Raw genomic sequence first — 25,385 nt, 5'->3', positions numbered from 1 at the left:
TGGGAGTAGTGTGTTTCATTTTAAAGCATCAGTGACTCCATTTCAAATACTAGCAACTTTTCTAGTGCCTGTAATTACCTTCAAAAAATGGAAGAATTTCCCTAAGTAATGAGAAATTAAAAGAAGGAGAAGGAGAAGGAGAAGAAGGAGAAGGAGAAGGAGAAGGAGAAGGAGAAGGAGAAGGAGAAGGAGAAGGAGAAGGAGAGACAAGGAGAGACAAGGAGAGACAAGGAGAGACAAGGAGAGACAAGGAGAGACAAGGAGAGACAAGGAGAGACAAGGAGAGACAAGGAGAGACAAGGAGAGACAAGGAGAGACAAGGAGAGACAAGGAGAGACAAGGAGAGACAAGGAGAGACAAGGAGAGACAAGGAAAAAAGAATAAACTTGGGAATTTTTTTTATTTCAGGCATTGGTTAATCACTCATAAGTTTTTTTTCTATGAAAATTTCATACATATTTCCAGAGCTCTGCATATCTATTTAGACAGATAATCTAACACAGTACAGAAAAATCTCTGCAGAGACCTCGGGAACAAATAGGATATTCAATTAATTTCATCAAACTTTTAATTGTATAAAGTTATCTGAGACAATTCCAAATACAGTAAGGTTAATATACATTTTGCACATACCACAGAAATATTAGTAATTACAAAGGTCTCCATACTTCCACTTTGCTCATACTTCCATTTGAAACACAGCATTTCAACAGAATAAATATTTTTATACTGTACACTGGTAATTGCTGTCCAACTCAAAAAAAGAAACAAACCATAATATAACTTCCTTTCACACCTGAGATTTTCCTGGTGGTTTCCTCCACAAGTTGTGACCTAGCTCCAAATTGCTCAGTTTATAAATTAACTTTAATCAGGGTATAGCCCATGGCAACATGTGAGCTGATGATTCATAAAGTTAAAAATGCTTTAAAACAGTAAATGCTGGGTTTTTTTAAATTGGTTACCTCATACCTGGACTTAAGATCCAGCCAGTTTTCTATCCAAACAGTTCACATATTCATTTCAATATAGGCAAAGGCATAAAGATTTGTGTACCACTCTAAACTGAATTTTTGAGCAGATATGAAAGGGAATTCAGACCTTTGTTCTGCTATCTGGGCTCCCCAGCAGGACCCTTCTCACTGCGGGTACTAGTGATCTCTAATACACTAGAAGGAAAATCTGATTTGTAGGCATTGACATACAGTTTGCAGATCATGCAAATTATTCTTTTTACCATTTTTTCTACACAGAGGCATTCATGGAAGTTAAAGCATACCACTCTGTGTATACCAAAGGTGGTTCAGCTCCTGTAGGAATATTCTCATTCAGAAAAAAATAGATTAAAATCTTACACAGTTCTGTGGATAAAATTTGTATATCTGTACTTGGAAGTTTTGCATGGAGCAATCACAGCAAAGATATCTTTGCTTCAGTTTTCTAACCTTTATTTGTTGTGATGTTTCTAATTTGTTAAAATGTCTCTTGCAGTCTTGATATAGCTAGCTTTTTCAGGAAATGTATCATTTTTGTGACTGTTGCTTCTTTAGACTTCATGAATTCCCTTACAGGAATCATAATATAATGTGTAAGCACAAGACTTTGACCCAGTTCTGACCTGGAAGAAGTAGGTAAAATTTAAAAAAAAAAAATTGATGATAGCTTTCATCAAGCTTGAATCTATAATGATTTAAATTGAATTAATTATATTGTCAATATGACAGATAATCAAGGAAACAGCTATTCTGCAGCTAGTAAAATAATGATGTTAGAAATGGAAATTGAATTGCTAAAAGAAAATACTGGTTATTAAAGCCTGCATTTTCACAGACAAATGAAGAGCAATTGTCAAACCCAGAAACATATGTCACCCTAGCATAGATGCGCAATTCTGCACACCCAAATTTGCACAAATAAGAAACATTGGTCTATAAATGTTTTAGTGGGCAAGTCACACATACAGCTTTTATGAGTCTTGATGATAAGTGCCCTATTTGCTCTCATCGTTTTCTAGGACCTAGTTCTCAGACAACTAAAACTCAGAAATAGGGGAAAAGTTAAAGCTGAAAAAATGCTTTATTTAAAATTCCCTGTGTTCACATACACATTCTCTGTTTGGCTAAGAGCCTTAGCACAACATCATTAGAAGTTATGGACAAATATTTGTTCATCGATTACTCTAAATGCCAGAATGCTAGAAGGCCTTTAATTTTCTAGTACTTACAAAGGTAATTATAGCGTTGCAAGGACTTTGTTAATTTCTTGGATTTCTATTATTTATGTAAAAAATTAATAACTTGGATGTAGAACTTATAGTTCAAACAAAAGGCCTACATTAACACTGTGTTAAACAAATAGTCCATTCATGAATTTTAAATGTACTTAGTTATAAATTACTATTTGATTCTTCTCAGAATAACAAGGTTTTTGCAAACTGAGAAACCTAGTTGATCTATTCAACTCTTAAAATGTTTAACCAAACAATTTACATGTAGGAATAAAGCCAATTTCAGAGCAGGTAATTACATTCATGCAATGACTCTCAATGCCTTTGTTGCAACCATTCCAGCCTTTTTTATCAGATCATTTGCAATGTCTGAACGCAGGCATTGACAGTGTGGAATGGGATTATTGTCAAACATAATTAAAACCACATGGCTTCCCCAGCTGCATAGCAGGTAAAATTTCAGAGCCATGCTGTTATTGATCCATGCTGCTCTTCACTTTTCTCTATCTCTCTGCTTCCTATCTGTCTTTTTGTCTGTTTCAGGCATTTTTCTTTGTGAAAGTCTAAGAAGGGAAATTTCTGATAGGACTCTGACCAAGAAATTTTCACAATGCCCTGAAATAACAACCTCCAACAATACTCTTTTCTTCCTCTGGACTGCAAAAGCCATTGAGTACTAACCTGTTCTCTATCTCTCGCCTGACTTCAGTACACATTGCCAGCCAGATTTGCTCAACCTTTTTCACTGCTAAGGTACTTTATGGCCCTCTAGAGATTCTAAGAGAGAAATTTAGAGTAATTAGTTGCAGAGATGGATTGAGCAGTCAGTTGGTAAGTGCTCACATTGAACTGCACATCTTTCTTTCTTGCCAGATTGTTGGCTGTGACCACCAGCTGGGAAGTGCTGTCAAGGAAGATAACTGTGGGGTCTGCAATGGAGATGGGTCCACCTGCCGGCTGGTTCGAGGCCAGTATAAGTCCCAGCTCTCCGCAAGTAAACGTAAGCTGTTCCTTCTGGTGGAGTGCCACCTTCCCCTTTTAGTGAAGGTTTCATTTTTTGCAGGCTAGATTTCACCCCACTCTTTCTCAGGTACCTGAATAATTGTGCTCAGTCTAGTCGTCCCCACAGGTGCTTGCCTCTTGGGTTAAAGCAGCCTTGCTCAGACTGTTGGTCAGGTTGTGGGGGTGGACAGAGGCTTGTGGAAAGCTGTCATCAGCATATTCCCCATCTCAGCTATCTGGTTGCTTATGAGAAGCAGGACAGCAGGAGGAGGTGGCTCTTCCAACAGCTCTCTGGCTGTATTAGCTGGCTATGCACAGGACTTAGTGCACACTGCTTTGAGCAGAATGGTTTATGCTGCTCTACAGCAGAGGGAAGCCCTGGGGGGCTGGTGGTGCCAACCTGGTGGAGTGCTGTCTCCAAGGCCTCTTAGCATCACGTGTGCCTGCATGCTCAGCATGGTCACCCAGTTCTGCAGGGAACTGAGGAACTGAATTTGACAGCGAGTGCCCACACAAGCTTGAGAGAGTTGCCTACAGAAAAACATGGCCTTTCCTGCATGCTGACCCAGCTTTAACTGAGAGTGGTAAAGTAGCATTAGTGTGCCCCAGTGAGGGGGTTAGGTTATCTCAAGACAGATTTTTTCAAGTTGTTTATAGCACCACAGATGGAGCTATAAAACTTTTGGGGTGGGAGATAAAGTGTGTCTTGTCACTTTGAAGGAAGGGTTAAAAGGTAGGTGTATTTTCATGCCTATGTAGGCACACCTAAGGAATCACATGTGCTAGCCTAAAAACCTGCCCCCAACCTTAGAGTTTAATCATACCAGCTCTACAATTCTGAAGCAACTTTGCAATTGCTGCATAGCGCATGACTTTAAAGATTCAAATAACAGTGCAATAATATCTGTTGAAGACTGTCTGTGTGCGTGTCTGTGTGTGTGTGTGTGGGTTCTTGTAACACTTGTGGGTTCTGTAACAGGGAAAGCTGCTTTTTCCAGCTTCTCTATGTCAAAGAGTAACTGCATTGGTGTGGAGCACAGCACACAGAGCAGCTGACAGCTAAGTGCAGGTGTGGCTCTGTGTTTTCTGAGTGAGAGAGAGAGTAGAAGAAAAAAAAAAAGGAGGAAAGGGAAGGGAAGTTCCAGGAAGGGAAGGGAAGGGCAACTATTTTGTATGAAGGCAAAAAGGAATAATTCTCATAAGAGGGTTCTGATGCAGAATTGTACATTAGAGGACAAAGGAAATAATTCACAAAGATTTAAGAATGGAATGTCACCTCATTGTTAAGTTTTTCGCAATGGACAGGAATAGATTTGGGAATCTACAGGCCATTTGAGACATAATAGTGTTTGTGAATTCCTTTTGGCAAATGTCTTTTTCTGTGGGAGCAATTAATTAGTTTTTAGTTGCTTTGTGGTAAAAAGGTGCTCATCTCTTCTCTACTGAGGATAAAGTCACTAATATATTACGCGCAGGACTAAAATGTTAGTAAAACATAGTGCCTATTTCCAATGGTTTGCTATTAAATGTAAAAAATGTTATATAGTTAATAGAGCAGATGGCAGAGAGCACAATCTTAATCTGAGATAAATGTGAAAAAAAGTTGGAGAATGGATTTCTCAGGCACATTTGCCTGTATATAATTGTTAGGCAGAGCTAGGAAAATTGTAGATTTTGTGTGCAGTCTTTATAATGTGGCATTATTTCCTTCCCTGCTATAAACATACATGTTTATATGCAACACTGTGAACTTTGAATCTGTGAACAGTAAGTCTATTTTTTAATTGGGTTTTTAAAAATCTTAAAGACATAGTTATGAATCCCCTTCATGTGTGTGAATTAATATGATTTCTGTTTTTGCAGTTGACTTCAAATATATGTAAATGTTGTGGAAAGTTGAGATTTTAATTGTTGAAATTCTTTCAAAAATCTATTGTGTTCATTTTCTGCATTTATCTTCCCCAGCTCTGTTGACACTTCATGTGTGTCAGGATCTTGCTTATTTGTCACTGTAAACATAAATACACTTGCAAATCTGTGATCGGGGCCTTATTAATTTTATTTACTCAGTCATTTAAATGACTGGAATCACTAGTTGATAGCTAAATTTCAAGTTTTCGTTATAAAATAATCCTGGTTTTTTAGATTTAAGTATATTTTAATCTGTGGTTTAAACAAGGGATTAAAGGACAGACTGCCATGCAGCATTAGAAAAATCACAAAGGTACATCAGCAAGTATCAACACTGACTAGTTATCTAGCCTCGTTTGGGAGTTTTGTTTCCCTAAGAGTAGTATTGAATCTTGAGGACTGTTCTATGGGTTGGACAGTTGACCTTTACTCCAGAGCTGTCCCAATAGTTTCTGAGGCTGTTTGTATCTCAAAACTATTCAACACAGTCTTGAGATCATCATACTAAAGTAATTTTCTCTTGGTGCTCACATCTGGTTCCCTTATCCCTGTTGTTTATATCATGCAAAGGCATAAGAGAAAGAAATTCATAGACCTTTTAAACACTTAGAATTTCCTACAGAAATAGCTTCTCCACTATTTATAGGGGTAGTACACAAGTTCCAGTGGCCTCAGAGACAGAAACATAGTAGGGCAGGATGTAGTGTGATGCTGAATTCTAACCTACATTTTTAATAAAAACAAAGTACCTGTGTCTGTACTTTTGTAAGACTAATAATAAAAAAAGCTACAAAAACCCTCATTCATTTCAGAAACATTCTTTTTTCTTAGGTGGCTTGGGTGGTTCTTTAGAAGTCTGCAGAAAATACATCTTTCTCTTTTTATTTAGTATCTTCTTTAGGGAACTCTGTATGTCATTCCTAGGAAGATCAGATGCATTTAAGCAGGCTTCTTTGTATTCACCAAGAAGCTAGAGAGTTAGTCCCATAAGTTGTGAATGCATTCTGCTAATCACCCAGTGCAAAGTTGGTATATCTCTAAAACAGGATTGACATCTACCAGCAGAGTAGTTTAAAATCCACTAGTAGAAATTATAATGCTGTGTAGATATTCACCTAATTACTGTTGTTATGGCTGTCAAAAATATATGTGGTTCCAGATTTCCACTGAGTGTCAGTAGTTATCTGGAGATAGAAAAAACTCAATTTTTCATCATGAGAACTGACAAACCATTTGTCCAAAATCCAAATTAAAAATACAAAACCAGAAGAAACTTCCCTCTCATGGGAGTCTGATGTATGTACATGACATTTAACTATTGCCTAAAACCTTGCACTTTCTTCTCAGCCCTGAGCCACTGTCCTCTCAGTTATACGGGACCTTCCTTTGCTTCCCTATGCATAGTCTCCAGAGAAAACCAACCACCTGTTAAAGCATTCTGTGTGTTTTCCACACAGCTGCTCAACAATCTGTCTCTCTGGTTATTGTTGGGGAGAGCTGTGACTAAATGTTAGCCTGCTTACTCTCACGTCTCTTCACAGGAAATGTCTCCTCCTTATCACTGTTAACCTCAGGAAATTATCCTTCAATCCCCACTGCTTCTGCTTTGTGAAAGCAGGAAGAACTGTGATAAGCATAAATCCCACTGAGCTTTGCATTTCACATAAAGCGTGCTAGGATTTCAAATGGAGAGCAAGTACAAGATCAGGTGAAATATAGTCCTAGCAATACCCTGGGGTAGGAGGTGCAGGCTGAGGACATGAGCTCACATGGGCTTTAAACTGTCCAGGTTTTCTGTGACGTGTCAGTGAGTTGTAGCTCTGCAGCACACAGTGCGTAACTGGGACAGTCAGATACAATAATGGCATGGGACTGTCTTTAAATAAGGCTTGTATAAAGCCCATTAATATTAGGGTTTTTTTTTAAATTGAAGTTACTGTTTTTCCAAATTCAGTCCAAAAAATGCTGCATATATACTGCAAAATGATGTGTCATACTCACATATTTTGTTCCCCAAAATGGATAAAATAATTTATCCTACCGGGTTGAATCTTAATGCTATAATGGTACCAAGAAAGCATTATTAGAGTATCAGTATTTAATTATTTTTTAGAAATTGAATATTTGTCTTGCCAAGTAGAAAATTTTAATTATGTATTGATATGAAGGATTCCTAGCTTTACTAATCAGTGAGATATCAGAGAATTAGGAAAACATGTGTTGAGTTTAAGCCCAGGCACAAAAGACTTAGACACTGAAATTTTGGATAGTTTGAGAAAAAATACCAAATCAGAACTTGAAAATGGGACATGGTTCAAAAGTTCCTGAAAATGTGAATGGTCTTTATGTCCACACAAATTTCTGGCACTTAGAGGGACTGCTTACATTCCCACCTCACTTCTGGGGTAGTAAGAGGCAACAAAATTATAAATGTTTCATCCCATAAAGCTTTGAAATATAAGAGTATAAAGAATCCCTATGCTGCATTACAGAATTCAAAATTTAAAAGTTCACAGTTTTTGAGATATTACAGGTTGGGATGAATAAATATATTGCTTAAAAGTTTCTGTTTCTCTGGTAGTGTTTCCTCTCTCTGTTGGCTCTCTACCTTTGATATAAAATGACAACATCAAGAAGTATTTTGCTAGTGAGTGACAATCCTGATTTAACTGGGTTCCAAGAGTTTTCCTAGTTTGGTCTGGGCAGAAGTGTAAGACCCCAACTCATATACTTGTGTGGATAAAGATAAAATGCTTTTATTGTCTGAGTTGGCCTCACCTGACAAGGCAAAACACTGTTTTGAGAGCAGAGCTGTAGCTCCTGCTAGAAGGTCTTTCATAACATAGATGTGAGCAGTTCAACAGTGAAAAAGACTTTTTCCTCTCACATCTACCACTTTCTCACTCACCCAGAAAAAATCTTTTTAGGCATGCATACCTTTTCTTTCACAACTTCAGTTACATGGGAAGAAGGCAGAAAGGACAGGGAAAGGTGAATGAAATGTGCTGATTTGTCCAGGTCAGCATTCTCTGGGCAGACCACTTCATAACCTAAGTATAACATTTTGTGTTGTCTTTCTGTGTCTTTGTGTCTCCTTTCAGGACATTACTGAGGTTACTGCCTCTTTAAAAATGCAAACCTAAGTAACTTTCACAGCTGCACATGGCCTATATGTTAATTCACACCTCGGTTTAAATGCAGTTGGCAAAGCTTCCAAGGGCTTCATAGGTGCAAGATCCTTCCTTAATGCCTATTTACATGACAGTCTAATGGGCTTCTGCTTTTCCAGGGGCTCTCTGCTAGCAGTGTAGAAAAAGAAGCAGAATTATAACCCTTATGGTCATGAAAATAAGAGGTGTGAAAGGGATACCTGAGAGCAGTAGGGGACCATCACATAACATGGAGAATAACATGGATCATGGAGAAGCTGTGGAGTTTAAGAGGGAAAATGTCAAGTGAGAAATGGGAAAGCTCTTCTGATTAAATATCAGAATAATCTTATGCTTCTGTACTTCGCCACAAACACTGATTCAAAATACTTGAGAGTTTTAAGTGGAGTTGTGATGAAATAAGAACTTATTAGTTACTCATGAAAACCATAAATAGTTGTGAAGGAGTTGGGGATAAATAAAATCAACAGGTTTGGATTCTTCTAGCAGAAGGTTCTTACTACATTTAACAAGTTCCTTTTTCAGATTTTTAGTAATAAGTCTTGGCATTTTTAATTGACCCTAAGGTTTTTCTTTTGACTGCCTTGTAAACACATATTTCTATGCTTATTTTAAAACAGATGGGAATTTCCTTGCTTATTTACTCCATGTGTTTTTGCATTCCCACAGTGGATGATACAGTGGTTGCTATTCCCTATGGAAGTAGACAAATTCGCCTCGTGCTGAAAGGACCTGATCATTTATGTAAGTACAAGTTGGTGTACCCTTGTTTAAGACAGCTTGGGTAACCTGCAGTGCTCTGTTTACACTGTGGCGTCTGGTTTCACTCTCTCAGATCACTGATTTCAACACACAGACGAGTCTTGCTCTCAGAAGTTCCCTCAGACCCAGTTATCTCAGTGATACATTTTTTTCAAAGTAGACCTTGGCCAACAGTGCAGAGTTCTTTGGCCCTCCATAATTTTTCAGTTATTTCTGTTTGCTTGTCCTTTGGCTGGCTCAGTTGGTGTCAAGTGCGTTTGTTTAAAATTAATAATGTACATACCACTGAGTGAAGAAATATTGAGAACAGTAAGTGTAATCTTCCCTGCAGCTCAGCTCAGCCACCAAGCTGCTCATGGCTTCAACACATTTCTGTTATGATCTTTCTCTCTCCCCTAGATACACATATACACTCACACCATGTGTGTGCTCATGAACACACACACACAAAATCACTCTCTAAAGATCTGAAATCACATACAAAAATGAAACCTTGTTCTTTAGCAGTGATACTGCTCCAAGGAGTTAAGGCCATGGAATTCTGCTAGCCCATCATTTAGCTTTAGCACTTTCCTGCTTTGTCTGTGTAACCCAGCAGCTGTATATCCCTTTTTTCTGGGAGGAGTCTCAGGCTTTGAGAATATTCTGCTAGACCTGAAGGCAAATCCATTTATTCCACTAATAGAATCTCCTGGCCCCCCTTTCTCTCATATTCCAGTGCAGGGGCTCTTCACAAGCTGCTTCCTTTCTTATCAGCAGGAAATGAATATTGGAGTATTAGTAAATAGGATTTACCATCAGAATAAAACCCCAAACTGTACTGCTTGACCTCTCAGTACCACAAATTATTATAAGTCAGGCTACCCTTTTATTTTTCCAAAAGTCCTTAGGAATTTTCTGCAGTACAGACCATTTATGTCTTCTGTGTTTGTCAGTGTAGGTACAAACATGAGTGTCAGCAAAGATGTGAAACACCAAATCGTTTCACTGCCTTCATATTTTCTTTCACCCAAAAATTTTATACGGGGTATCAAAATAAGGGATGGCTTACTAGTCCTGTACTACGGCTTTGGACTTGTGTTGAGAAAGCACTGGATTCTTCAGATTTAAAGCAGTGGATAAAGACGAGCAAATTACCAGTTATAAACCAAGGAAAAAATATATGTTATGTTTTTGTTAAAAGTTCAAATGCTGCCTGTACCTCAGCTTTAAGTGGCCCTTTGGGTATTCCTGAGCTGCTCCAGTTATGGCTAATATTATTTTCCCAGTACATGACATGCACTCTTCCTTTCCTTCGTGTCTTTTTTTCTAATATAGACATTCTCTTCCAAGGTAGAAAATTTTGTACTTGTCTTATTGTTTCAGTGAAATTGAGCTCAGAGAGAAATGAGATTTTAGCTGGAGAGATAGATCTAAAGCTTCAATCAGGCCATATCATATTTCATTACAAAGAGATTTGAATCAGCAAGGTCTGCCTCAGTCACTGGTTGAGATTTAGATTAACTGTGCTGTGTAAACATGAATAAGTCCAAATATATCTCTTTCTTGTTTCAGATGTCTCCATTAATCTTTCTGTTCACCCATCAAAGGATTTTATATATGTATGAGCTACAGTCAGTTTCAGGGGGAGGCAGTATTTTCCCCTGTGAACTTCGGTTGTGGGAGAAGTCAACAGGAGGCTGATTATATATACACAAGTCTTAAAACCATCTTTATTACTGATGCATGCAGCCTTGCCAAAAACAAATAGATGGCCAAGTGCATCACAAAGGAGGAGACTGGTCTCACTGAAAACCAAAGAATTCATCATTACAGTGAAAATTCTTAGTGTACTGCCTCGGCAACTTCTTTCCTTAATTAGTTCCCTTAATCCATAATGAAAAGCAGTCTAATTGCTGCAATTACATTTTTTGTTCCCAAATTAGCAACCCAATAGATGCAAATAAAAGCTTTTTTTTTTACTTGTCTTTGAAAATATATCTCTATCATAGATTAATAGTATGCCTCAGCTGCCTCATTGTGTTGGAGTTTTTCTGCCTATATTCATAAATATATGTGAAAGGTTTGCAGCTTTCCAGTCTTTCATGATGAAAGGCCCTGTTGTTTTTAAATAACTACCAGAAACAATTTTCTGGTGAATGTGCTGTAAAGCATAATCTGGAGTTGGTAGGGAGGCCAGCTGAATGGTGAAACAGACTTAGTTTCTGACTGTTGACTTGTATTTAAGAAATTATCATTACTTTTAATATGACAATCAGAAGTAGCTACTACAAAACAGTATCGGAATTAATGCCATTTTGGGGAACCGTGAATACAGAGAGAGACAGATGGAGAACTCAGGAGGGTTCAGCACCTACCTTCCCCTTCTACTCCTCTGGGATGGGTCAGACTGCTTCTGGAGAGGAAATGGGATTGCTGCCATACTGATCTTTCTTTCCTGGATATCCTGCTTTCAGTTAATTGTCTACCACAACAACATGTGGTTAGTGACCCACCTTTGAACTGAAAGAGGGTACAGCAACTTAGCAGTGCTCACGGGCCAAGGTCTGAGTCACGCTCCACACAGGAGCGTGACTTACTGAGGGTGAGTTAAACCACAGCAAATATGCCTAACAAGGAATGGATTAGTATGTCTGGAAGAGAGTAAAAATATGACCTATGGGTGAGGAGGGAATGTGAGCTAAAAATCCAGGGGTTGAACAGAGACAAAAAGCAGATGGAAGAAAAAAGAAAAGTGTGCAAATGTGAATAACTATGGGAAAAGAGTTGCAATATTACTAATTTTTGCTGGTTTGGGTTGTTGGTTTTTTGGTTTTTTTTTCTTCTCTCACTTCAAATTGCAATGCTTTGGTTTCCTGACATTTTTTTTCTGCTTGTCAGATTTGGAAACTAAGACTCTCCAAGGTGTGAAGAGTGAAAACAGCCTCAGCACCATTGGCTCCTTCCTTGTAGAAAATTCTAGCATTGATTTCCAGAAGTTTCCTGATAAGGAGATCTTAAGAATATCTGGGCCTCTCTCTGCAGACTTTACTATCAAGGTGAGCATCATTGGTCATTGACATCTTAGAGCAACATAAAGTAAGACAAGATGTACTAGGAAGGTGAAAGAGATTTTCCTAGATCTTCATTTTCTAGTAGATGTTTATCACAAAGCCTAATACAAGCTATCTCTTGAACTCTACATGTAATTCTTTATGGTTGTATATCTGATGAAAGCCTCACTGGAACTTCTGAGGAGAGAAAGACTGCCTTTATGTCATGAAAGGTATAGCCAATATATACCCTAAAAAGAAAAGATGAACTCATTTCAAGAAAGACAGATTATTTTCTATATGCACTACTGAGGTACTTATAAATCAATGACGTGCAGTTATCTTTGTCTGTGATAAGTAGAAAGATACATCTTTGGCCCATAGTTTGTTGGTTGTATACTAATGTAGTTGCACAGAAGACTGAAAGAAAGTGAAAAGTCCCCAAGCTCTAAAATAAATGGGATAACTTTGCTTGAGAAGTCATGGCATCATCTTGAAGTTCTGCTTTTTGTGGTACTGGCAATGAGAGGAAAATTGTTCCTTCCCATTAGAGCATTTCTATTCTTCCAGGTAATATAAAACATATTGCTGGAAGCAATGCATACATTCTGTGGGAGAACAAACATACAAAAATGAACATTTTGAAGTTGCAATAAAATAAATCCTTTTCCAGTAGGTCCAAGGAACCTGAAGGATTTCAGCTGTAAAACTGCAAAACCTGTATCATGTCCAGGATCATGCAAATTTTTCACTTTCAGCCCCAGATGTAGATGACATTTGCTTTAACCTTGAGCTAATGGCAGCTAGAGGTTTGAACAGTGAACTGGAAAACGTCCTAAGTGATTGTCCTGAGTTCAGCTGAGCTGTGCTGGAATGGGTTACTTTGGGAAGTAGAACAGTCTTGTAGACTGTCCCCTGTCCATCGTGGTATGTTAGCAGCTGAAAAAGCAAATTAAAATTTTCAGAACTCATTCACAAGGAGAAGCCTGAGCTAAGGAATATGTTCCTTCCTCTTTGAATGGCAGAACAAAAACGCCTTGCTAAAATAGATACTGTTCAATGCAAAATATCTAAAACTCATTTACCTCTTTTACAGGTGATACAGAGATGGCAAGCATCAGTGCAATGTAAACCGTATTTGTCACTTTGTTTTATTTCTGTTGTCTGTGAATTTCTGGCAGCCTAGTTATAATATAATAGTGGGAAACAGCTAATTACATAGACCAGTTGTCCTGCAGTGGCAACAGGAGGGTTGTACTCTCTTCCCTATCTTTCCACTGTTGTCTTTTGTGACAGGGAAAATACTTTTATCCCTTAGTGCTTGCATTTTCTTCTCTATCAAAGCAAGGTGAGACGTGATGATTAAATCAAAGAAGTACTCTGTATAAATGATGACAGTCTGACCAGTATGAATCTATAAGTTGGCTAGGCATGGGCAGAACAGACTGCTGAATTGAGGTGAAACTATTTTGAGTTCTGCTATATGTTTGTAACTTTGAAAGTCAGAGTAACGTGACTCATTAGGTGTTAAATCTGTTGTCTTTTGTGGATATAGAAAAATACATCAAAACCCCCAACCCATTGTTCATGGTTGTAGGATCTTTTCTAAGATTAGGATTAAATTTTGCATTGGATTAGGCACTAAAAAATTCTCTTCTCTTGAGTCACAGCTCATTTTTAATCAACAGCTATATAAGATTCTTTGGCTAGTACTTCATGCAACACAGATATTATTCTGAACTATTAAATTATTTTTCTAACAAGGTTTTTTTTCTTCTGGATATTTACTTTGTTAGATTTTACCAGATAAAAGCATGCACAGATGCGTGTACAACTGCATGCAATCCAAGATGCTACCTCTCAGTTATGTCAGGCTTGGAAATTGTTTTTCATACTTGCTTTATCCATGATGATTTTCCCTTCAGATTTTGAAGTTAAAATACTTTTCTTTGAAAAAAATCACATTAAGTATTTCTCTGTGATATTAGTAAGCTTTCCTTACAAAGTGGGATCTCTGTGGGTGTCAAGATTTTCTTTCCTGGGCCAAGGCAGATTTTTATGCAAACAGATCTAAGTGAATTTGAAGATGTAGCAGAACTATAGTGTCCTGGTTCAGGGCAAATTTGGGAGAGAACCCCTAAATGGGTTCCTCTAGAAAAGCAGATTCAATTGGCCCCTCCCCCAACTGGTTTGGGAGAAAGACTTCTTTGGATAAAAGTGGAATAAAACCTGTTTATTAAACAATAAAACCCAAACAATATGAAACAATAAAACCTCTTGCTGCTCCAAAAAAGATGGCAAGCTCAGAACAGTCCCCTCCTTGGGCTGCAGCTCGGCTCACTCAGTCTCTGGTCAGTCCCTCTGGCGCTGGAGACGCCGCGGCCCAGGCCTGGCCCGACGGGCACAGGTGGAGCTGCCGGTGCTCTGCTGGTGTTCAGGCCAGAGCAGGTTTGAACAGGTCCAAGAAAAAGAAAAACAGCAGTCCAGGGAACTTCTCTGCCTCAGCTAGCTAAAACTAACTAAAAGGAAAGGAGAGCTGTGTCCTGCTGTCTGTCCATCCACAGACAACACAGTCCAGGAACAGGAATGTGGAGGAATGAGTGCAGTGTCTGAAAACAAACTGCACGATTCTTCCCTCCCCTCTTAACTCACTGCAACAAGTCTTAAAGGTGCGAAACTTATTTTTCAGCATAAACAGAACAAGACAATTGGCAATAAAAGCATCATATAGTTAACCCAGGACATACAGTTTTAGAATCATTGTTCCCAGAATTATTCTTGAAATCCTTTTCACTTGAACCTGAATGCTCTTATTCAGACAGGTCAAGTTAGACGCCTGGATATAATTCAGAAGTAGAAACTCAGTGTGAGAGTTGACACTTAATTTTCTTTATTGCTAACACAAAGTGCATTAAAATTGCAAGAAGAAACCTCATGCTGTTCCTGGAGGAGCCGAGTTGTATAATTACTGGATTGCTTTACTGTGTAATAATCAATGGCACATTCCCCCTGTGCAAAACTTTGCAATTTTTTCACAAGATGTGTAAATAGTAGTGTATTTAAAAGAAAAGTAGTGTATTTAAAAGAAAATATTGTTATCACAAAATTGAAGCAGTTGCAAAGCTATTCATGTTCTTATTTTTTAGACTGATCATTTTGAGAATTATAAGTCTCCACTGTAAACTTTAATTTTTGAAAGGCAAAAGACCTAGCAAATGTGCCAGTAAACTTAAATCCCACTAGAACTGCTTTTCCTAAATTCTGATGATTTCTCTGTTTTGATGTTTTCAGTACAAAATTCTGGTTCACATGAATAGAAGTGCCTCTTTCCTGTAAGAAGAATGTGTTGTGTTTGACATAATCCTGAATAAACGAAGGTCCATTTTCATTTGGAAATCTGTTTCTGTGGTCTAGAGATAAGAGTAGTAATATAACACAGGGGGGCATGCCTTTTACACCAGAGCTGCCCCTGACCTGCTCTGTTGCTGGTGTTATGTTTGTTCACTTGTCTGTGCTAAAACATCTCCTCTGTTAGTGTACATTTCAGACCCTAAACAGAGAATCTTGGGGTACTCAGTTCATCTGCATCTGCTCTCCTTTGAGCAGGATGAAGCAGTACTGTAAGACAGGGTCTACAGCTGGCCATATAATGAGAGCGGACATCACCTGATGACTGTAAATATGAAATGTATTAGTGGCAGGCTTACAGGAACCACCAGTAGCAGCTGCCAGTGAAGAGTGGGGCTGGCAAAGCACAGCCTGTTGGGATCTGCTTCACAAGCTGATTGTTGTACGGCAAGGACCTTAATCCTGTGGCTGAGGTGTGAGCCAGCAAAGACCAGTGGGTTGAAAACAAGGTGTAGTGAAGGGTATTATCTAGGCTTGGGTTTGGTTTGGAGGATAAATAATTGTAGGCCTAGATCTAGGCTGGACTATGTTTATGTTGGTTTTAGATGCCAGATATTGATGAGGTAGTCATAGTGTTTGCCTAGACCAAGTCCTTTGCATGAGGGATGCATAAAGTTGAATTGCACAAATGTTTGTCTGGAGACTTTTAGAGCTATTTAGATTAGGATTGCATTGTATTGGTTGTCTTTTTGTAGTGCTAGGTCTGACAAGCCTTGGCTAAGTGCTGCTGCCAGGAGAGTGTCTGGTCCTTTTTTTTTGTGCTGGTGGCTGGGGTGTGCTGCTGGCTGATTAGAAATGGAGTGGACTGGGTTCGCTTGGGCAGAGTTACTGCTGAATTCAGGGCTTTGGCCACCAATTGTCCAAAAAGTCATAAAATGCATCTCATAAGTGCATGCTGAATTACAGAACTCTAGAGCTAGCCAGACAGCTGTTGGCTCAGCTGCAATCTAGCACTGGCAGAAGGTGCTGGTGAGATACAAGCATTTGATAATAGTCCAGGTTAGCAAAAGAAAATAAGGTTGGGACTTGGTCTACACTTCCTGGGACTTGCAAGGGCATGCAGGAGATAATTAATGTACAGGCAGCCAGCTGGCAGAGAGGTTGATGTACCTTGTCAGTCTAGGGCCAGGATTGGATTAAATGTTACTTTGAACAAGGAGCACACAGTGATTTACTTTGTGGCATGAAACAATTTATTTCAGCGCTTGTTTTAAGGCAGAGGCCAAATAATGCAAATTTGCTCGAGCAGCAAAGAGCTACTGTTTATAGTTCACATATTGTTGGATATTTGAGGTATTATCGTATTAGAATTGGAAGTAAAGACAGTAAGGGTCTTCTGTGCAATTTAGTTCTGATGCTGGCAGAGGTTTCTGTAAGACATTGTACCTCATATTTGGGAGAAAGCTTCCTATCAGGTGGGAAGTGGTGAAGAATCTTGGAAGCACTGACAGCTTGGGGTTAAGATGGTGCTCCTGGAAACTGATGAGATAGAATTAAGGCTGAGTAGACAGAAATAGTAATAGTTAAAGTTTAATGTAACTGATTCAGCTTTTGGGTATCTAGAAGAGATCAATGGAATATTGTCAATTTGTTGTAAAGGAGAAGTACCTCTTGAGATATCTGTCTCCCTGAAGTCATTTTGGCACACTGCAGATTGGATTTAGCTGGAAGCATGTCTGTATCAATGGGTTTTATAAACCTATGTTTGCATTCAATGCTTCTTTTCATAGTAATAGTCATAAAAATCACCTAATCTGATCTCCTGATATCCAAAAAATATACAATTTTTGTAATAATTTCTAGTAATAAACTCACAAGTAATGACCAGCCTGGTCATTACTTGTTTATTACTAGAAAAAATTACTATTACATGTGAGTTTATTACTAGAAAAGAGATGGGGGTCAGTCTCTTCTCCTATGTAACAAGTAATAGGACAGAAGGAAATGGCCTACTGTTCTGCCAGGGGAACTATAGATTGAATACTAGAAAAAATTTCATCACCAAAAGGCTGATTAAGTATTGGAACAGGCTGCCCAGGGGAGTAGTGGAAGTACCCATACTGGAATTGTTCAAAAACTGAGTAAATGTGCTTAGAGACATGGTGTAGTGGTGAACTTGGTGGTGTCAAGTTAGTGGTTGGACTGGATGATCTTAGAGGTCTTCTCTAACCTTAATAGTTGCTTGATTCTGTACACATATAATCAGGACAAATGGATTTTACCTGGCTGTGTACTTTTCTCTCCATTTTTCTTCCTTTCTGCAAAATTCTATTGATATTTTTAACTGATGCTGCACCTGAGCTGATATTTTCAGAGGAATATCTAAAATAACCCTATTATAATTCTGAATAGTAAAAGCTAATCTGGACAACAGTTTAATATATAATTAGCATATATAATTAACTGGGGCTTCCCATAGACATTATTTCTTTTTTTACTGAACTCAAATTTTAGTCTGTCAAAACTTTGGGTGCTTTCACAGATGGTTTCCATTTTAGGCACCATCCATAAACTTTTTCATTAGCAAACTTGGTAAGCTCATGATTGAGCCTTTATCCTGCTCATCTGTGCATCTGGCTAACAGCTCATGCTGTAGCACATATCCCTGAGAAATTCCACATCCTTCATCCATTGCAAGAGCAGGTTATTTGACTGTTATTTGTTACCCAGTCATCAGTTCATAGGAAGATCTTCTAGGAGGATCTGTCTAGGACCTTTGTTGATGGACCAAGAAAAAAACCTAGAATAACGAAACTACCTTTATGGGTTTGTTTTGGTTTTTTTTTTTTTTTGACAAAGTGTTCAGGAAAATTATCTTTCTCAGAATACTATTGAAATTGTGTTTTCTTTTTACATTCTATCTACTCACCCAATAACTGAGCTAGAAGATATTGGACTGAAGTTTTCTCATGAGTCATGAAGTGACTTCTGAAAACTGTTAAAAATTTCTATCTATATTTATGTGTTTTAAACACACTTTATGCAGGTAAGTAGACTGAATATGATCAAATGTGATTTATATTTGTGGTTCCTGTGCTCAACCAGTACATCATTTGAAAGTACCGGGTGGCTGCTGTTTGGATCTGAAGATGTATTGCCATTAATTGTATGTACTTCTTTGAAATACTGCTGATCTGAAACGTACTGGCAGGTTTTAAGGCAGTGGAGACAATTTCTTAGGTATGTACTTTCTATTCCTCTGAAAAAGTGCTATTTGTAATTTTTTTATTTTCTTATTCTGTAACTTTTGTTTACCTATATATCTCAAAAATCAGTCACATTTAGTGCTGTGAAGTCTTGTTGCCAACCTTGTTCATTTTCCACAATTTTAATAATTTGTGTGTCTATGGCAAAAAATGCCCTTTCAATTTGTTAGTTTTATTTTTATACAGTATCTATCACAATAGGATCCTCTTTTTACATTGATTTATTGGATATTGCTATTAATAAATGAAATTTCATAAATATTCTGCAGTGATGATTAAATTGGCTTGTTTAAAGGTGATTTCTCTTACCAGGGTTGTTGATGGTGCTGAAATGGTCTTTCCACAATGACTGGAATGTTGGTATCAAAGCAGAGACCGCAGCACATCTGGTTTGGTGTATTTGGGGTTGCCTTTGGTTCCATGGAACAATTTTGGTCTTCTCATTTGAGAAGCATCCATATTTGTTGTACTTACTAGTGGATTCTCTGCAGGTGGTTAATTGTTATAGCTGCTACTGCAGGTTCCATTACTGCTGGCTATCCTAGCCAATCCACTGCAGTGATTGTCTCTTTTTTTCTTCTTTTGGGCAGAATAATGGAACTGGTGAAAGACTTGAACCTTCTAGTTTTCTGTTTTGGCTTTGTGAGAGAATTAATCTAAAGGTTTTTTTAACAGATTTATCACCTAAAGGAATACTGTTTAATCCAAGATTGAGGCAGAATGAGCACGTTTGAGTCAGAGATACTTTGCAAAATATGTAAATCAGTGACAAGGTAATTTCAGGGTGATTTCTCTCGCTGATTTAAAGGCTTAAATTGGCAAGCAACAGATGGAGCTGATTTCATAAGAGGGACAATCCTAAAACCAAGCTGATCCAACACAGGACTATCACAGTCAGGGGATGTGAATGCAGAAGAGGACTGCAGATATGATCCCTGGACCTTCAGGGCAGAGATCCTTTCAGCATTCCAAGAGAATGACAAGGCAAACTCAGAGGTGTTATGGGGTAGCTCTGTCTTAAAACATATACTTGAAAGCCTTCAGCATCTCTCATTATTTACATTTTGTGTACTTTTTTGTGTTATTTTAAACAATCTTGTAAACTTGTTTTCCCATGGCAATGTCTGGCTTCTATTTCCTTCAAGAACAAATTATTAACAGCAACAAATCTCTCATACATCCTCCTTGATTTTTCAGTACAAGATATCACTACATACAACCTGCAATACTCAAGAACTCTTGGTAGAGTATTTTTTATACTGACATGAGAAACACAAAATTACATTTGTCAGATTTCTCATTAATTATTTTCATTAGTATCAATCTGATGATTTGGTATGTGGAACTTGCAGAATGCATTCAGGATCAGAATCAGAACCAGAATAATAATATGGTAGAATCCATTAGAATTTTTCTAATAAGCATGGAGCTAGCTCATTGCAGACCACATCAAGTTGTGTAAGACAAAATTTGCTGGAGCATTTCCAGAGGAGGACAACAAAGCTGGTGAACGGCCTAGAGAATAAGTCCTACAAGGAGTGGCTGAGGGACCTGGGGTTGTTTAGCCTGGAGAGGAGGAGGCTTATCACTCTCTATGACTGCCTGAAAGGAGGCTGTACCCAGGTTGGGGTTGGTCTCTTCTCACAGGCAACCACTCACAAGACAGGAGGACACAGGCTTAAGCTGCGCCGGAGGATGTCCAGGTTGAACATCAGGCAGAACTTCACTGAAAGGGTAGTCAGGATTGAAATCATCTGCCCAGGGAGGTGGTGGACTCACCATCCCTAGAAATATTCCGGAAACAATTGGACATGGTACTTAGTGCTGTGGTTTAGTTTACATGGTGGTGTTTGTTGAAGGTTGGACTCCGTGATCTGGGAAGCCTTTCCAGCCTTCATGATTCTATGATTCTGAGGTACAAAATAATAATTCCCTTTCTCCGTCCCCATTTTGGAACACACACACACACGCACAAGAAAGAAATGGTGTCTTTCCTCCTCACCTATCCCCAGCTGCATAAAATGAGAACATTTTATTGAATACACTTTTCATGGCTCAGCTGTACAAGTAACACTAGTAATTACTTAGTTATGACTGCTGGTTATAAAGTGCTGATTAAATTTTGAAACTGTCCAAGTAAACTACTGCAGTTTTGTAGGTCAGGCCATATGTTCTTCAGAGAACAAAAAGAAATGGTTCAGGCATACACTGCCAAAATTAAGCAAGAAATGGTTGGGCTTTTGGGAGCTTTACTTGTTTGGTTTTATGTGAAATAATAAAATTTTGGAGCTATAGGAAAAACTGGCACAGTGCAAGGGTGAAGTCAGATGTTGCAGTCTCTTGTTCAAAGAGCAGGTCAGAATATATCAAAAGTATTACACACCTTTTGTATTCAAATTTTTCTTTTCTTGTTTTCTTTTGACTTTCTGTGACATGTCCCAAGCCAAATCTGCATTTTATCAACTCCAAACTTCACCTGAGCAACAGTTTGTGCTTCTCTTGCATCATCCTAGGCAGGCATTAGAAAATAAGTGTAAAAAAAAGTCTAAAAGAGATTTTTTTTCCCAAGGTCTTTCAACAGTTGTTGATAGTGACTGTAGGCTAGACAGTGGATATTCTGAAGACTCTAGTTTTAACCAGTTCCTTAGAAGACTGGTGTTATTCTTTAGGGTCGACAGCCAACTGAACATGAGCCAGCAGTGTGCTCTGGTGGCCAAGAAGGCCAGTGCCATCCTGGCCTGTATCGGGAATAGTGTGGCCAGCAGGAACAGGGAGGTCATTCTCCCCCTGTACTCGGCACTGGTGAAGCTGCACCCTGAGTACTGTGTCCAGTTCTGGCCCCTCAGTTTGGGAAGGACCTTGAGGCACTTGAGCATGTCCAGAGGAGTGCAATGAGGCTGGTGAGGGCCTTGGAACACAAACTCTGTGAGGAAGAACTGAGGGAGCAGGAGTTGCCTGAAAGGAGGATGTAGCCAGGTATGGGTCAGCCTCTTCTCCCAGACAAATAGTACAGAACAAGAAGACATAGTCTTAAGCTGTGCCAGGGGAAGTTTAGCCTAAACATTAGGAAAAAATCATTATCATTCTTCATTAAAAGAGTGATTAAGGGAATCAGTCTTTGGAATAATCTGCTCAGAGAGGTGGTAGAATTACTCTTTGTGGAGGTATTTATAAAAAGACTGGATGTGACACTTGGTGCCGTGGTTTAGTTGATGAGGAGGCGTTAAGTCATAGGTAGAGCTTGATGATCTCAAGGGTCTTTTCCAGCCTAGTTCATTCTGTGATTCTCTGATTCTGTGAAAGTGGTAAGGGCTACTCTGATGTTAGGAATGCTCCAAATTCCCCCGAAAGTTAAAGTCAAGGATTATATCTGGGGAGTTGCCATGCACAAATGCAGGGATGAGTGCTCTGCAAGATCTGGGTACTTCGGACTTCAGCTATTAATAAATTTAGACAGGATTTTATTTGAAAATATAATTATCAATTGCTACTTTTTTTAGTTCAGTTACCTAAGTGTGCAAAACTCGTTGTTATTTAGAGGACTAGGTTAAGATTCCCAGGTGATGGCCATCTTTATTTGGATCTCTGGCATTTCTCATAGCTACAAGGGTGTTACTAATACTGCAAGGGTAAAAAATTTCATCATACTACAGAGCTGAGTATTTCGATGTGTGGGAGCTGGCCCTGTGCAGCCAAACCACAGCATTTCTTACAGCATTTAGCTATCAAGTCTCACTGAATTTTTCAGGGCTCAAGTAGCCAATGATGTTTTTCCCTGGATAAAGATCTTAGCTCTAACAAACAGTCAAACAAAATCAAGAAGTTTTGCTATATAGAATCACATGTTGTTGTTCCTCTTCTGCTTACAATACTCTTTAAAAATACACAATATTTTGTATGCTTCTTTTATTTGCTTGTTTTGTATAATTTGAGCTTAAGTCTGTGGCTCATTGCAATTCTTCCCCACCTATGTTGTTATCATGGCTGTATTAGTGACTTCCACATTAAACTGGAAGGGATGGTATGTCTGTCTTTTCTGTGTCTAAACAGACAGATATCTCCAAACATGCAAGAATAGTCTGCAGAGAGAGAAGAACTCTTCTTTCTTCCTGATTTACATTTTTTTCAGTGTAAGTTCCTTTTCCCTCCCCTTCATTTTATAGTAGCCCATGTGTGAACTCTTGGTCTGTTCTTCATGATTCACTGCAGACCGTACTGCTGAGTAGATCTGAGTTTAGGAATCACTGATGATCCTTAAAAAACAAAGAGTAAAAGCAGATTCTCCCCAGAGAATGCCTTTCCTGCACATTGAGATCATAGACCTCCCCAGATGGCTTCCAGAACAATTTTCCCAGAAGTGCCTGAAGCTTTCATGAGCCCAGAAAGACCCTTCTGAAGTGTGTAATTAATGCACCATCCCCACACAAGGAATTAAGTATCTTGTTTCTGACACACACATTCAAACAATATTGATCTGTGCACAAGGCCTCCCATTTGCTGAAGCAGTTGTATTGCTACAGCTGGTTTGGGTTTTTTTCCTTTTGAGAATTGACATCACTGTTTAATTAGAAAAGGGCAGCCTTAGCCTCAGTGGACCAGACCTCACGAGCACATCAACATTCTCGCCCTCCTCCTGCTCTTCAAGATATATCTCGGTTTGTAATCATGTTGCTGTCCATCTACAGGGGAAAACAAAACAAACAATCCAAGTTACAAACTTCATCTCAATTTGTCATATTTTTGCTTCCGTTTCACAGACCATTCTTTGAAAGTTTCTATTGGTATTTGGAAAGAGAGAAGAGTAAGGGAAAAATGGTGTTTCCAAGACTGGGAGACTAATTTGAAACATGAGAGAAAAAAAGGAAAAGGAGGCAGTGGTTAAAGAGTTTTAAGCTGTCTGAAAAAAAAGGAGGGAGGGTTGCTCCTGAGAGCAGCACTACTGTCTTGGAGAAGGGTCCATCTTTTCTAGATGTTATTTGGCAGTTTTCTCTACTGTGATGGCATCATGCCACTGGCACAGAGATGCTCAAGCAGCACTGAAACACTGTGTTCTAGGACAAAGCTGTGATGGCATCATGCCACTGGCACAGAGATGCTCAAGCAGCATCTCTGGCACAGAGATGCTCAAGCAACACTGTGTTCTAGGACAAATAGTCAAATAGGAGAGGTTTTTAGTAGCAGATTTTTGTTCTTTCCAGCTGTTCATGCAGAGGAATAAAGGTAAGGACAACCTGCTGAGATGTTGAAGTCCTCATAACTGGATTAATCAGCATAGATATCAGACAGGAAGGATTTTTATACTGGACAGGGTGTAAGTGATGCTGCTTTACCAGTGTGAAGATCTCTCCTATTGTAGTCCTTGCACTACAGACTTTTTAATGTGGAATGTCCATTCAGCACACCTAGTATTGAAAGCATGCTAGCTTTTAAGCTCAAGTGGCTTGTAGGCTCTGAGGACAGTTTTGCAGACATGGACTTAGCCCCAGCCAGGATTCCATGCCTATGACCGAAGGAAGCATTTTTACAAGCAAAATAAAGTAAGTAGAAGAACAAACTTTATAGTAATAACAGTGCCACAAAGGAGAGTGAAATAAAGACCTCGCCTCAGGAAGCAAAAAAAAGGTGAATTAAAGGTTTTATGCTGTTTATTATTTTTCACTGTGCAGGCTCCCATGTTTTACTCCATACTATCAAGTACATTGTAACTGTTTTTTGAGAGACTTTAAAGATCTAAAATCTATGTCCATATGTCAGGGACAACAGATAGAGGAAAGTGATTTTCTGATTCATTAAACATCAGTCCCTATCCTCTGTCCCTATGAGATTACTCAGTAGCACTAATCATACGTTTGCCATGCACTCATTATTTCAGAATGTGGCCTCAAAATGGGCACTGGTTATGCCCAGAAATTTATTTGACTGTGTTTTGAACCCAAGATTTTGCCACCAATCAATGCTTTGGTTTTGTATTTAGTTTTCCTCTTGCAAAATATATCTGGTATTTCATGAAGCTTCACGATGTCTCCAATCTGTAAGATGCTTTGGTGGAATACTTCTTCACAGCATTTGTGTTAAGTTCCCTCTTTGATATAATCTCTTTTTCAGATCCATTATGGTGGTGCTGCTGACAGTTCAGTCCAGTTCATCTTCTACCAGCCAATCATTCACAGATGGAGGGAAACTGATTTTTTCCCTTGTTCAGCATCCTGTGGTGGAGGTAATGGATTACCACCGTATTTCAGAAGCTGTCATCTGCATACATGACCTGTCCCAACTGCTACCCTGAGTTTTGGACCTTAAAAATAGGCAAGATCTAAAAATTTGAATAGTTACAACTAAATGAAGGGAGGGATTTAGCAACACAGTAGTAGCATGTAGATTTTCAGCAGTGTGCCAGACTCTGTAGATAAAGGACATGTTGATAACTACATATCTGTATTTAATGCTATAGCTGTCAGACATAAGTGCTGATGGGATTTGGGCCTGGATTTAGTAAAACAAGGTGTCTCCATTTGTCCCTTTTCCTGCCAGGTTTATTCTCTATACTAAAACCAAGGGTACAATTCTTGGTAACTAAAAAATCTCAGCCTTTGTTTTTTCTTTGTTTTTTCTAGACTTCTAAATTTTTGTTTGACCATACTGGTTATCTTCTGTTTCCTACTACATG

The 25,385-nt window shown here is 38.6% G+C and overlaps 1 protein-coding gene across 4 annotated transcripts in view; it reads left to right on the top strand.

The window, feature by feature from the left end:
• ADAMTSL1 (ADAMTS like 1) overlaps nucleotides 1-25,385 on the top strand; it is a 389,415-nt gene that overhangs the window by 263,937 nt on the left and 100,093 nt on the right. For all 4 annotated transcript variants that reach the window (XM_039729898.1, XM_039729897.1, XM_039729899.1 and 1 more), the window contains 4 exons: nucleotides 3,101-3,227; nucleotides 8,980-9,054; nucleotides 11,953-12,110; nucleotides 24,824-24,935. In XM_039729898.1, coding sequence (XP_039585832.1) covers nucleotides 3,101-3,227; nucleotides 8,980-9,054; nucleotides 11,953-12,110; nucleotides 24,824-24,935 — 472 coding nt within the window. The remainder of the gene's footprint in view (nucleotides 1-3,100; nucleotides 3,228-8,979; nucleotides 9,055-11,952; nucleotides 12,111-24,823; nucleotides 24,936-25,385) is intronic.

Source organism: Passer montanus, unplaced genomic scaffold, assembly GCF_014805655.1.
Source record: "Passer montanus isolate IOZ18808 unplaced genomic scaffold, ASM1480565v1 scaffold7, whole genome shotgun sequence".
NCBI lineage: Eukaryota > Metazoa > Chordata > Aves > Passeriformes > Passeridae > Passer > Passer montanus.
The sequence above is the reverse complement of the archived record's forward strand: the minus strand, read 5'-3'. Positions and strand labels throughout refer to the sequence as shown.